Source organism: Stegostoma tigrinum, chromosome 2, assembly GCF_030684315.1.
Source record: "Stegostoma tigrinum isolate sSteTig4 chromosome 2, sSteTig4.hap1, whole genome shotgun sequence".
NCBI lineage: Eukaryota > Metazoa > Chordata > Chondrichthyes > Orectolobiformes > Stegostomatidae > Stegostoma > Stegostoma tigrinum.
Window position 1 is genome coordinate 130,572,538 of NC_081355.1, and position 14,371 is coordinate 130,586,908.

The following is a 14,371-nucleotide window of genomic DNA, read 5'->3' on the forward strand; positions in this document are numbered from 1 at the left end:
GAGCACTTGCCGCAGCCATCGTTGCAGGTTGGCTGCTCCCCTGAACCAGCGTTAGGCCGAAGCCAGCATTAAGATCCACTGGTCGCAAGGGTGCACAGCCAACCCGACGTCCTCCTTTCACCTCCAAGACAGCACTCTCGTCCTCTCAGTCCACAAGAGAGTGGGTCTTTATTGTGTTCGAGATGTGAGCTGGTTCACTGAGCTGTAAGGTTTGTCCCCAGATGTTTCGTTACCATTCTAGGTAACATCATCAGTGAGCCTCCGACGAAGCGCTGGTGTTATGTCCCGCTTTCTATTTATCTGGTTAGGTTTCCATGGGTTGGTGATGTCATTTCCTGCATTGGTGATGTCATTTCCTGTTCTTTTTCTCAGGGGATGGTAGATTGATTTGGAGCTAATGTGTTTGTTGATGGAGTTCCAGTTGGAATGCCATGCTTCTAGGAATTCTCGTGCGTGTCTCTGTTTGGCTTGTCCTCGAATGGATGTGTTGTCCCAATCAAAGTGGTGTCCTTCCTTATCTGTATGTAAGGATACGAGTGATAGTGGGTCATGTCGTTTTGTGGCTAGTTGATGTTCATGTATCTTGGTGGCTAGCTTTCTGCCTGTTTGTCCAATGTAGTGTTTGTCACAGTTCTTGCAAGGTATTTTGTAGATGACGTTCTTTTTGTTTGTTGACTGTATAGGGTCTTTTAAGTTCATTAGCTGCTGTTTTAGTGTGTTGGTGGGTTTGTGGGCTATATGGTTGCTTTTTTCATCTGTACAGTCTCACCCTGCTGAACTTCTCATAATATAATTCCTCCTTACCTGGGATCATCCCATTGAACCTTATCTGGACAGTCTCCAGTGCCCTTATTAAGGGGTTGAAGACTGTTCACATAATCCAGATGCTGTCTAGCTAGTGCCTTATTATGTTTCAGCTAGACCATTGTCCATTTTATAGTCCAGTCCCATTGAAATAAAGGACAGCATCCTGTTTGTATTCCCTATTATTTGCTGAATGTATTTGCTGTCTTTTTGTGGTTCATGCACTAGGAACCTCAAATGCATCTGCAGCAACTTTCAACAGTCTTTCTCCATTTAAATAATATTCAGTTCTTCTAGTCTTCCTGCCAAAGCGCTTAACCTTGCATTTTCTCATATTAGATTCCATCACAGTTTTTACCTATTCACTTGTATGTAAGCAGCTCTCCAATATCGGTAAGAATGTTAGGGTTGTAATGGTAGGGGATTTTAACTTTCCAAACATAGAGTGGGATTACTATAGTGTTAAGGGCTTGGATGAAGAGGAATTTGTTAAATTGTGTAAGAAAATTTTTTTATTCAGTATGTGGGTGTACCTACTTGAGAAGGAGCAAAAGTTGACTTTCTGTTGGGAAGTAAGGCAGGGCAAGTGACTGAGGTGTAAATGGAGGGGCACTTTGAGGTAAGTGATCATAATTCTATTATTTTTAAAACAGTTATGGAAAAGGATATTCCTGATGTAAATATTCAAGTTCTAAATTGGAGTAAGGCCAATTTTGACAGTATTGAGCAGGAACTTTCAAAAGTTGATCGTGGTAGGCTGTTTGCTGGTGAAGGGATGGTTGGAAAGTGGGAGGCCTTCAAAAGTGAGATAATGTGAGTTCAGAGACAGTATATTGCTATAAGTGCAAAGGAAAATGCTGCTAGACATAGTGAATACTGGGTGACTAAAAAAATTGAGGCTCTGGTCAAGCAAAAGGAGGAGGCATATGTCAGGTACAGACAGCTGAGATTGAGTGAATCCCTAGAGGAGTATAAGGGCAGAAGGAGTATACATAGGAGGGAAATCAGGAGGAAAGTAGAGGACATGAGAAAGCCTTGGCCCTGTGTGTGTGGAACCAGAAGAGATGGGTTAGATACTAAAATATTTTGCGTCAGTATTTACTGTGGAGAAGGACATGGCAGCAACGGAACTTGGGGAAATAAATAGTGATGTGTCCATATCACAGCAGAAGAGCGGCTTGAGGTCTCAAAATGGATAAAGGTAGATAAATCCCTGGGACCTGGTCAGGTGTAGCTCAAACTTTATGGGAAGCTCAGGAAAAGATTTCTGGAGCCCTTACTGAGATACATGTATCATCGACAACCATGGGTGACGTGCTGGAAGACTAGTGGTTTTAAGAATTATTTCTTAAAAATAAGATTATTTAGGAAAGATGGTAAGGAAAAGCCAGGGAACTACAGATCATCAGTGCCTGACATCAGTGGGTGAGTACATTGTTGGAGGGGATTCTGAGAGACAGGATTCACGTGCATTTGGAAAAGCAAAAACTGATTAGGCATCATCAACATTGGGTTGTGTTTGGGAAATCACGTCTCACAAACTTGAATTTTTTTGAAGAGGTGACGAAGAAAGTGGTAGACATCTGTAGGGATTCCTGCAAGGCATTTGACTAGATTCCATGTGGTAGATTGTTAGTAAGGTTAGATCACATGCAATCCACAGGGAGCTAGCCAATTGAATACGAATCGGCTTGAAGGTAGGAAACAGGCTGGTGGTAGAGGATTTTAATTTAGACTAGAAGCCTGTGACCAGTGGTGTACTGCAAAGATCACTGCTTTTTGTCATTTTATATAAATGGTTTGGATGTGAATATGGGAGGAATAGCCAGTAAGTTTCTAGCTTACCTTATTGGTCAGAACATTGTGTGTAGGAGTTAAGATGTCATGTTGTCCTGTACAGCTGCAATGCTGAGGCCAATTTTAGAATAACGTGCACTGTTCTGGTTACCCTGCTATAGGAAAGACGTGAGAAGTTGCAGGAACGATTTACAAGGTTGTTGCCAGGATTACAGGGTTTGAGCTAAAGGGACAGCTGGAATAGACTGGGGCATTTTTCTCTGGAGTGTCAGTGGCTGACAGGTGACCGTACAGAGGGTTATAAAATCATAAAAGGCACAGATTAGGTGAATAGCCAAGGTCTTTTTCCCAGGGTAGGGAAGTTCAAAACTAGAGGACATAGGTTTAAGGTGAAAGGAGAAATATTTGAAAGGGACCTGATGAGTAATTGTTTTACGCAGAGGTTGGTGTGTATATGGAACAAGCTGCTGGAAGAGGTAGTAAAGGTGGGTGAATTACAGTATTTAAAATGCATCTGGATCAGACATGAATAGGAAGGGTTCAGAAGGATATGGGCCAAATACAGGCAAATGGGACTAGTTCACTTTAGGAAACCAGGTTGGAGTGGATGAGTTGGACCAAAGGGTTTGTTTCTATGCTGTATCACTCTATGACACTTAACCCATCTGTATCCCTCCACAGACTCTTTATGTCATTTTCACCATTTGCATTCCCCTCTATTTTTGTCATATCTGCAAACTTGGTCATAGCGCATTCACTTTCCTCATGCAAGTCAGTTCTATATATTGTAAATAAATTGTAGCCCTGACCCTGATCCCTGCAGCACTCCACTAGTTCAAAGTTGCCAACCTGAAAATGCCTTTTCCCCCCAAATCTTTGTGTTCTCTTATAGAGTTATACAGGGACCAACAGCACAGAAAAAGGCCCTGAGGCCCATTGAGTCAGCGTTGGTCAAAATAACCATCTAACTCTATTCTAATTCCATTTTCCAGATTCCAACCACCCTCTGAGTGAAAACATTTTTATTCACGTTCCCTCTGACCTTAAATTTATGTTCCCTAGTGATTGAGCCGTCCACCTATTGGAAAAGTTTATTCCTGTCTGTGCCCCTCATAACTTTATACATCTCAATCATGTCCCTGTGAGCTTCCTCTGTTCTGATGAAAACAATCCCAGTCTATCCAATCTCTGTTCACAACTAAAACTTTTCAGCCCAGGCATCCTGGTAAACCTTTTCTGCAGCCTTTCCAGTGCAGTCACATCTCTCTTAATATGTTGATTCTAGAATTGCTCACAGTACTCTAGCTGTGGCCTAATCAACTTTTTTTTACAAATCTGGCGTGGATCCCAGCCCTTAAACCCTATGCCTTGGCTAATAAAGGTAAGAATCCCATGTGCTTGCCAATCTGACCAACTTGTCCATATCCACCCTCAATCTAAAGGCTATCCTCCTCACTGTTTACCGTCCCACCAATTTTTGTATTATCTGTGAACTTAATGATCAACCGTCCTATGTTCAAGGCTGAATTCTTTATAAAATGCCTCGGACAGCAGAGGCACAAATAGTGGCACCTGTGTGGACACGGGTTTTCAGTCACACAAACATACTTCAACCATCACCATTTCTTTCCAGCCACTTGGATCAACATTTGACTAGTTCGACAAATTTCTTTGGGTCTCATGGACTCTTCTCTTTCTATCAGTCTCCCATGTGAACTTATCAAAAGTCTTGCCGAAGTCCAAGATAGATCACGTTGAACGCATCACCCCCATCTATACACTCTGGTTTTTTTCTTCAGGTTGGTCAGACACAATGTCCTCTTAACAAAACTATGCTGACTGTTAGTTAGCCTATCCTCGCCCGTGCTAATTTGCTACCTCCAGCACTGTGGGCATTTCTCTTATTTAGTACCCTTCTGTGTTGTACATTATCAAATGACTTTTGGAAATGAAATATATAACATCCACTGTTTCCCCTTTATTTAATGTAAAACAAAGTAATGTGGATGCTGGAGAAAACAGCTGTTTTGAGTGTAGTGACACTTCGTGAGAATGAAGTACAGCTGGGAAATGGTATTTTTGTTGAGTACCTGTTCATCAATTTGGCTACTTACCTCAAAAGAATTCCAGTAAATTTGTCAGGCATGATCTTCCCTTCCTGAAGCATGCTGACTTTATTTGATTACGTTATATATTTATAAATTCCCAGCTATTGCATCCTTATTAATAAACACTAGCAACTTCTCATTAACAGATTTAAGCTAACTGACCTATAGTTACCTTTTTAAATTTCCTTTTTAGGATGGCAGTAATGATAATGGAAATTGGCAGTTTTCCAATTCTCCGGCATTTACCCTGAATCTAACATTCTTGAAAAGTTGTTACCAGTGCATCCGTTATCTCTGCAACTACTTTTTGTGATGGATCCCATCAGGTCCAAGGACTTTCTGAGATAACAAGGTGTAGAGCTGGATGAACACACCAGGCCAAGCAGCATCAGAGGAGCAGGAAGGCTGATGTTTCGGGCCTAGAGCCTCCTTCAGTTTTTACCACCATTTGTTTTATAGAATGTTTTCCTCTAGTGATAGTCAATATACTTACTTCTTCTCCCCTTTTTATCCCTTGATTATTGATTATTTTTCAAATGCAATTAGGATTGTTCTACCATGAAGAATGAGGCAAAGTATTTATTCAACTTCCCTGCCATTTCATGTTTTCCGAGCCTCATTCTTGAAGGGGCCGATGCTCAGTTTGGCCCCTCACTTCCCTTTTATATTTATAAAAAAGTTGCTACTGTCTGTCTTGGCACGACTTTCAAATCTACCCATATATCTTATTTTTGCTGTCTTTACCTTTTTGGTAATCATTTGTGGGTTTTTTTTCCAAACTACCCAAAACAGCCCAATCCTCTGTCTTACCACTAATCTTTGCAACCTTGTCCTAATTTCCTTAGTTAACTGTGATTGACTCCTCCTGCACTGTGGAGGCCTACTGACACTTTCATCAGTGTTGTCTTCCACTTGTTATTTCTTACCTTCACCCATATATATTTTACATCTTCCAAACCAGATAATTTCTTTTCATCAGTTTTATTTCATTTCATGCTAACAATGCTACCATTCCATCCTTTCCTTTCTATCTGTCCTTTGTAAAAGTCATGTACTCCATAATATTTGATTTCCAGCTTTGATCTCCTTGTAACTATGCCTTTGGAACAGCTATAAAATCATACTGATGAAGGTATAATTATGCAGTTTATTCATTTATTTTGTTATGAATACTACATGCATTCAAATAAAGAGTCCTTTTTTTATCATTTTACTGTTTTTCTATGTTTGAACATTTAGTCCCTTCCTGTACCGCTCTGAATGTCAGTATCCAAATAGCTGCCTTGTTGCACTGCCATATCCATTTGCTTTGTAAGTCTACGTTTCCTGTCTTCCCAGAACTCACATGTACTGCCTCTAATATATTTTTTGATTCTGAAGAAGGTACAGCTTGTGGTAGCCTTAGAAATTATGTTTTTGGTCTCAATTATGTAAGGATTTGTGTAGGATGAGTAAGGAATGAGTAACTCTCAATCTTAAAGAAGAACAGTGAAGAATCTGGCCAATTAATTTCATTCTGTAGTTGGAAGAATGTTCAGTGGTCTACAGATGTAACAGCCACAACACATGGGCTTAACACGGGGACTCTATTGTGCATGTACTTTAGAACAGCCTTTGACAAGATATCATATGAGATTGCTGGAGGAAACCAAGAGTTTTGGAGATGGAGGCAGAACAGAGACCTGGATTGAAATTAGAAAGTTCTGATTTGGCGTCTGTTTGAGTAAACCATGCGGGAATGATTGTTGGTTTGAATCTAGAATGAAAATTGTAGAAGTTATGAATAATTCTTTTGAAGACTGAGTTGAAGTGCAAAGGGATACTGATAGTAGTAATTGCACTGAGCCGGCATCTTTGAATGCAAAATATCGTAAAGCATTTCATGTTATCAAATATTTAGCATTACAATATATGATGCTGCAGATGGCAAAAGTGTTGAGGAACATATTGAAAGAGGGGGGAACTGTCAAGAGGTCGAAGGAAATTGTAGAATTCAGCTGAATTAGTGGCTGATGATGGTAGGGATATGCAAACCAGAGATGTGCAGGAAACTAGATGAGGAGCAATGCCAAGAACAAGGAGGAGTTCAAGACTAGAAGGATTGCAGATCAAAAGAGACCCACGTGATTGAAGGATTTTAGCCGAAGGTTGAGAATTACAATGCTGGACCAGAAGTCAATGTAAAGAATGGCTAATAATAGGGAATAATTTCTGTTAAAATTTTATGTAATTTGTTTCAAAAGGAAGCATGAATTGTTACTTAAATGGAATTGGGGTATAGGTTCACAACATTACTTAAGGTTGACAAAGCTACAAAAAATCTCAAGGAGCTTTTCTTTCAATGGATGGAGGTGAAGAATATAAAAGGCATGAGATAATAACAAGCAGTGTTCCACATAAGCCATGAAGTCATAAAGTTTGCATACAGCCTACCCAAAAGTAGTCTTTAGGCTATGGTTAGCTGTGGAAAAAAATACATAAGGGGTTCATGCATTAAAGACATTGCACATGCACTTAAAAAGAGAGGCAATTGAAATAATTCCATGAAGGAGTTGCCCTTCATTTACACATGCATAGTACTTGACACTGGTATGGATAGCACAGAGCTGACTCCTACCTAGAGCGAGCAGAACCTCTGATACTCCTGTTTAAATCTGTCAGCCAGGTCTCCCTGATTGGATCAGGTTAACAGCCCCAATCAGGTAACTCATATTCTGTGAGATCTACCTGGCTGACCTAGTTCCAATCACTATAGAAATATTGATATTTCTTCATTTAAATTCCAAACCAAATTTCAGTTAGAGTACTGCATGACCTATTGCAACTGAAAAGATGGGAAATAGGGCAGAATTAGGTCTTTCAGCCTTTGAAACTGCTCTCCCATTCAATAAGATCATAGCTGATCTGTTTGTGTTTTGAAATTCACATTCCCCATCTAGCCCAATAACCTTTGATTCTCCTGTTTGACAAGAATTTGTCCACTTCTGTCTTCAAAATATTCAATGACCTCACCTCGATCGTCTTCTGAGGCAGGAAGTTCCAAAGTTGCAAAACATTCTGAGAGAAAATCTTCATTCCTATATTCGCCATGAGAGGGCGACCCCTAAGAAATATTCTGTCCATGTCAACCTCATCAAGATGATTGCAGAACCTCACACACTTCAGTCAAGCCATCCCCTAGTCTTTGAAGCCCCAGTGGAAACAAGTGCAGCCTATTCAACCTACCCTTCTTAAGTCAAATCATTTATTTCCAGCTATGGCAGTAGTAAACCTTGTCTTAGCCACCACCAAAGAGTTTACGTTCTTCCTGAAATAAGGAGATCAGAACCGCACAGAGTATCCGTGATGTTCTCTCACCACTGCCCAGGATTACTGAAACACAGTGCCCTTAGTTATATGCACAATTCCGGTCGTAATACAGGATAGCATTCTTGGATACCTGCATACTAATCTTTTGTAACTTATGCACTGGAACAACTAAGTCCCTCTGCATGTCAAAATTCTACAGTCATTTGACATTCAAATAATACTTTTTTTTTATTCTTGCCAGAGTAAGCAACTTCACATTTTGCCACTTTTATGCACCATTTCCCAGATTTTTATCCAGTCACTCAGCCGCATTATATCTACCTTCAACTTTCTTATGTTAGACAAAGGAGAGCCAGTGGACGTGATCTATTTTGATTTCCAGAAGGCCTTTTGACAAGGTGCTGCACTGGAGGCTGCTAAATATGATAACAGCAAATGGTGTTAAGAGCAAGATACTGGCATGTGTAAAGAATTGGCAAAAGGCAAAGAGTAGGGATAAAGGGTCTTTTTCCGGATGGCAACCGATGACTAGTGGAGTTCTGCAGGGATCTGTTTTAGGACTGCGACTGTTAATGGAATACATTAACTATCTCGATGAAGGAACTGAGGACGTTGTTAAAAAGTTTGCAGGTGACATAAAGATAGGTGAAGTGAAAGGTAGCATGGAGAAAACAGGGAAATGGCAGAAGGATCCTGGCCAGGCTTGGAAAGTGGGCAAAGAAGAGGCAGATGGAATACAATGTGGGAAAGTGTGAGATTGTACACTTTGGTAAGAAGAGAAGTTGCAGACTTTTAAAGGGGAAAGGGCTTTGGAAATGGGAAATCTGAACCTCAGGGGGACTTGGATGTCCTAGTTTAGGATTCTCTTAAGGTTAACTTGCAGGTTCATTTTAGCAATTATGAAAGCAAATGTAGTGTTCACATTCATTTCAGGAGGGCTGGAAGACACGAGCAAAGATGTACTGCTGAGACTGTACAATGCTCTGGTCAGACCGCATCTGGAATAGTGTGAGCTGCTTTGGGCCGTGTAAGTTAGAAAGGATGGCTGGCTTTGGGAGGTGGTCCAGAGGAGGTTCGCAGGTAAAGTCCTGGAAATGAAGGTCTTGCCTGCAGTTGATTATTCTGAGTCTGTACTCTATGGAGTTTAGAAGGATAAGGGGGTGGCGGGGAATCTGATTGAAACTTACAGAATACTGAGAGAGCCAAAAAACTGCAGATGATGGAATCCAAGGTAGACCTACAGGAGGCTGGAAGAACAGTGCAAGCCAGGCAGCATCTGGAGGAAAGGAGCAATCAAAATTTTGGGTATTAGCCTTCATCAGGACTGCATACTGAGAGACCTGAATAGGATGGATATGGAGAAGATGCCTTCCCTAATAGGACAGGCTAGGACCTGAGGATACAGCCTCCATGTAAAGGGATAACTCTTCAGAATTGACATAAGCAGGAATTTCTTTGGTCAGTGGTGAATCTATGGAACTCATTGCCACAGAAGGCTGAGGAGACCAAGTCATTGAACAAATTTCAGACAGATATGGATATGTTTCTTGACTCATAAGGGGATCAATGGTTATGGGAAAAGGCTGAAGAATGGGGTTGAGAAACACATCAGCCATGCTTGAATGGCGGAACAAATATGATGTGCAGAATGGCCTGTTTCTGCTGGCATATCTTATGGTATTGTGGGCTATTTAATGGGTTGAGGGAATTGATTCAGGACTTGGGAAAACTTCAGCATTTCTCTGAATGGTTTCTTGGGATTGCAGTGAGGGCCTTAGTTTAACATCTCATTTGAAAGCTGGTCCTAAACAATATAAATTCTTCTCTTTACTGCACTTATTTACGGTGTTGGGTGTACATGTGGATTGGGGCTTGAAACATAAACTGACTCTAAGCTGATAATGCTGAAGCTGATTGATATTGAGAGTCCAGTGTCCCGAACTTTGGATACACTTGTCAATGAGTCTATATTTCTGCATCACAGCATTTGGTAGGGTTTGCTGCAAAAATTGTTTGCCAAAGTCTGAAGTCTTTTGTTCAAAAATTTGCTTCAATAGTTGATCAGCTTTGCTGTCAAATTTATGACTGGACACAGTCATGATAGGAATGTATTAGCTGTTGTAGGAACATGGGAATAGGCCATTCGGCTCTCAAGCCTATTCTGCCATTTAACAAGATCAAGGCTGATCCCTGGCCTAATTCCATATACCTGCCTTTGGTCCATATCCCTTGTACCTTTGCTGAACAAAATTTTATTGATCTCAGACTTATAATGATCAACTGAACTAGCATCACCTTCCGTTTGTGGAAGAGACTTCCATACCTCCACCACCTTTATGTATAGCAGTGTCTACCTTTACGTGTGTGATCTGGCTCTAATATTTTGACTATGACTCCTATTTTTAGAATGTCCGACCTAAGGAAATACACCAGATATAGTGCATACTGACACTTGTGCTGAGTGGCTGTTTTGAAAGCTGAGATTAATACTGGTTGTGTGATTGGCCCTAATGTGATTTTCAGAGTTTTTGTGTTGTTTTATTATCATAGACCGTTGAATCCTACAGTGTGGAGACAGGCGCTTCGACCCAACAAGTCCACACTGAACCTCAGAGCATCCCCACAGACCCATCCCCCTGTAGCCACCTAATCTACACTTCCCTGAACACTATGGGCAATTTAGAATGGCCAATTCACCTAACCTGCACATCCCTGAACACAATCAACAATTTAGCATGGCCAATTTACCTTATCTGTGCATTTTTTGACAGTGGGAGGAAACCCATGCAGACAAGGAGGGAATGTGCAAACTCCGCACAGATAGTCACCTGGGTTTCTGGCACTGTGAGGCAGCAGTGCTCACCACTGAGCCACCGTGCCGCCAGAAAAGGTTGAAGAGGACTATTCCTGAAATATTCCTGTCAGAAAGTCATCTTAACTATGTTAACACATAGCAACTGCATTGTTTAATTATGTTTGTGTGATTTTTAGTAAGATGATATCATATTATTCCTCAAGAATGCTAAAGAGATTAAAAAATTGAGGAGACCAGAGACCTCTAAGGGCTTTAGGATTTGAAGATAATGTTTTAAAAAACAAGGACGAGAATTTTAAAATAGAGGTGTTGCTTACATGGAAGCCAGTTCAAATCAGGGAGTGCAGGGGTTCTGAATTAATTGAAGCTTACTGTCAGTAAAACAACTTTTTTGCTGTAAGGTGATAAATGTTTAGAATGAATTATGAAGATTAATGTATATTTTAATACATTATAAATTAATAATTATAATATTCACATATTGTTGTTTCTTTTCAGGTATCTGTAGCTGGTACTCAAGTTGCTTCCGGGTCTCCAGCTGTAACTGTTGTACAGTTGCCTTCTGGCCAGACTGTGCAGGTCCAGGGAGTAATCCAAACTGCACAACCCTCTGTCATACAATCACCACAGATACAGACTGTACAGGTTAGCTGTAGTGTTAAATTACTAAACCTTTCTCCAGAAACATGAATGTGATGCAAACATAAAGCCACCTTTACTGCATAAAATAGCCAAGATGGATAAATTTTAAGATGTGTTTTTATTTTATCATGAGTTGTGGATGTTACTAATAAGGCTAGCATTTATTGCTGTGCTGTATGGGCTTTGAGCAGGTGGTGATGAACTGCTTTCTATCACTGCGGTCGGTATGGTGAAGTTTTTCCAAAGTGTTGTTGGGTGTCAGAAATTTCAGAATTCTGTGATGGTGGAACAATGACACCTGGTCAGGTTGGACATCTTGAAGGTGGTGTTCCCGTTTCCCTGCTGGTCTTGTACCCCTAGCGTAAAGTCACAGGTTTGTGATATACTATAAAGAAGTCTTTGATGAATGATGATGCACAAACTGCGACCATCATGTTCTGTTGCAGGGAGAAACAAATATTTTAAGGTGGTGAGTGAGGTGCCAATCAAGTTGGCTGCTTTGTCCTGGATGGTGTTGAGCTTAATTTGTTGCTAGAGCAATGATTTCAGCGCTTGACCTGTATGTTGTAACTCTGGACAGGTTTTGGGGAGACAGGAGTCACAATCGCAGAGTCAAAATAAGTATATCGCTGGTCCCAATAAGTTTCTGATCAGTGACTTCCCTGGGATTCTGGTAAGGTTGTGAGATGTCAAGGGGTACTGATTCATTCTTGTTGGAAAAGGTCAATACTCCCTACTTCTGTGGAGTGAATTGCCCTTGGCACTTATCATTTTGAGCCTGTTTATTGTCCTTGACATGCTGTCTTTGAGTATGAATGGCATTGTAATTTCAAGATTTGCCATTGATACTGACGCAAAAGGTAGATGGAAAGGAACTGAAAGAAGATGCAAAAGTCTTTGCTTCTGTTCGCTGCTTGCTTCCCCAAGACCTGACAAGTCTGGCTAATCAGGGTTAAATTGAAAATGGTGGTCTGTTCTGAAATCTGCAGCCTATTCATAATACTTAAACAACCATATTGCTCTGACAAGTAGGTTCACTGCCCATTCTGTTCTGAATCTTTTAAAACCAGATGTGGCAGGTTGCAGTTTGATTTTAAATGCCATCCAACCTTACCACAATTTTTTTGCGTGACTGTAATTACTCCCTTATTCATCAAATAGATGACTGTATCGATTCAAAGGATATAAGTATGTAAGGATATTTCCTAAGTTAACAATTACAACCATGGTAAATCTTTGCTCTTAAAGGAAGACATTTTCCCATTTGTTTTTGATTTCAGTAAATTCTTTGAAACTCTTTTAGGTTCCAAAATGAAGTTTGAAATAAGATGGATTTTGGATGCAACCTTTCTGGCTTCTTTAAATAAGGAATTCATTTGATTTATTATTGTCACGTGTACCTAGGGATGGTGAAAATTTTTTGTTTTGCGTGCAGTACAGGCAGATAATACCATACAAAGTGCATAAGGCTAATAGAATACACCAAGGAATACAATGTTATGGCTGCAGAGAAGGTACATAAGGAGTTAGGTGAACATCAAATTTGAAATTTGAGAGGTCCATTCAGAAGTCTAATAACAGCTGGGAAGAAGCTGTTCTTGAATTTGTTGGTGTGTGTGTTCAAGCTTTTATATCTTCTGCCCAACGGAAGAGGTTGGAAGAGATTATGACCAGGGTGAGGAAGTCTTTGATTATGTTGGCTGTCGTTCTGAGGCAGCGAGTAGTATGGATGGAAGATCGGCTTGCGTGATGGACTGGGCTGTGTTCACAAGTCTCTGTAGTTTTGTACGGTCCTGGGTAGAGCAGTTGCCATACCACGTTGTGATGCATCTGGATAGAATGCTTTCTATGGTGCATCTGTAAAAATTAGTAAGAGTCTTCATGGACATGCTAATTTCCTTAATCTCCTGTGGAAGTAAAGGTATTGCTGTACTTCTTTGACCATTACACCAATGTGAGATTGCTGGTGATTGTCACCCCTAGGAACTAGGAATTGGCACAGGTGATGAAAATCCCTTTCAGGATGATTTCATATTCATAGCACCTAACTGTTCCATTCAAATGCTTTCGCAATCCTTGAGTCGTCAGGTATATCATAGAAACATACGTAGAAAATAGGAGCAGGAGTAGGCCTTTGGCCTCTTTACCCTTGCTCGACCATTCAATATGATTATGGCTGATTAACCAGCTCAGTACTCTATTCTCATTTTCTCTGCATCTGTGGAACAATGAATCAGCTCGGCAAGCTAACTAATCACAACTTTCTCCCCATATCCTTTTATCCCGTTAATTCGAATGACTATATCTAACCTCTTGCAAACATTCAATGTTTTGGTCTCAACTGATTTCTGTGGCATTGAATTCTGTAGGTGGTCTTACCATCCATGTTATTTGCACATGAGAGCTGCCATCTGGTCATGCACAGCAGGTGCAAGGCCACTTTCCCGAGGCAGGCATAGACATTTCAAAGCTTTAGGCCATTGTGTCATGAATAAGGTGCAGAAATTGTTAAATAGCTGATCATGCTTGAAGGATTAGATGGCCTACTCCTGTTCCTTATGTACTTGACTTCGCAGCTATCCATCCGATTTCTTATCACACTGTGGAGCCATTTTGAAGCAGCATGCAATTAAAAGTAGAAAATGACTACTAATTTTCAACATAACCTGAAACTTATGAGTTTCTATCATGACCAAGACTATTTTCGAGAATTATAATGATCTATATGAATCTTTTACATATGGGGCTAATGAATGTGCCATTTTATTTGATCAAGAAATTCTTATTTACAGAAGGTGCATTTAACCAGCTAGGCTAGAATCAATTGCCTTTGAGAAAGTGATGACCTGCATCCTTGATGACTGCAGTTCATTAGGGATCAATGTACACGCTGTTG

The 14,371-nt window shown here is 40.4% G+C and overlaps 1 protein-coding gene across 12 annotated transcripts in view; it reads left to right on the forward strand.

The window, feature by feature from the left end:
• The window catches only part of LOC125463889 (cAMP-responsive element modulator-like), a 148,512-nt gene that overhangs the window by 31,346 nt on the left and 102,795 nt on the right, over positions 1–14,371 (forward strand). For all 12 annotated transcript variants that reach the window (XM_059639355.1, XM_048555680.2, XM_048555689.2 and 9 more), the window contains one exon: positions 11,332–11,478. In XM_059639355.1, coding sequence (XP_059495338.1) covers positions 11,332–11,478 — 147 coding nt within the window. The remainder of the gene's footprint in view (positions 1–11,331; positions 11,479–14,371) is intronic.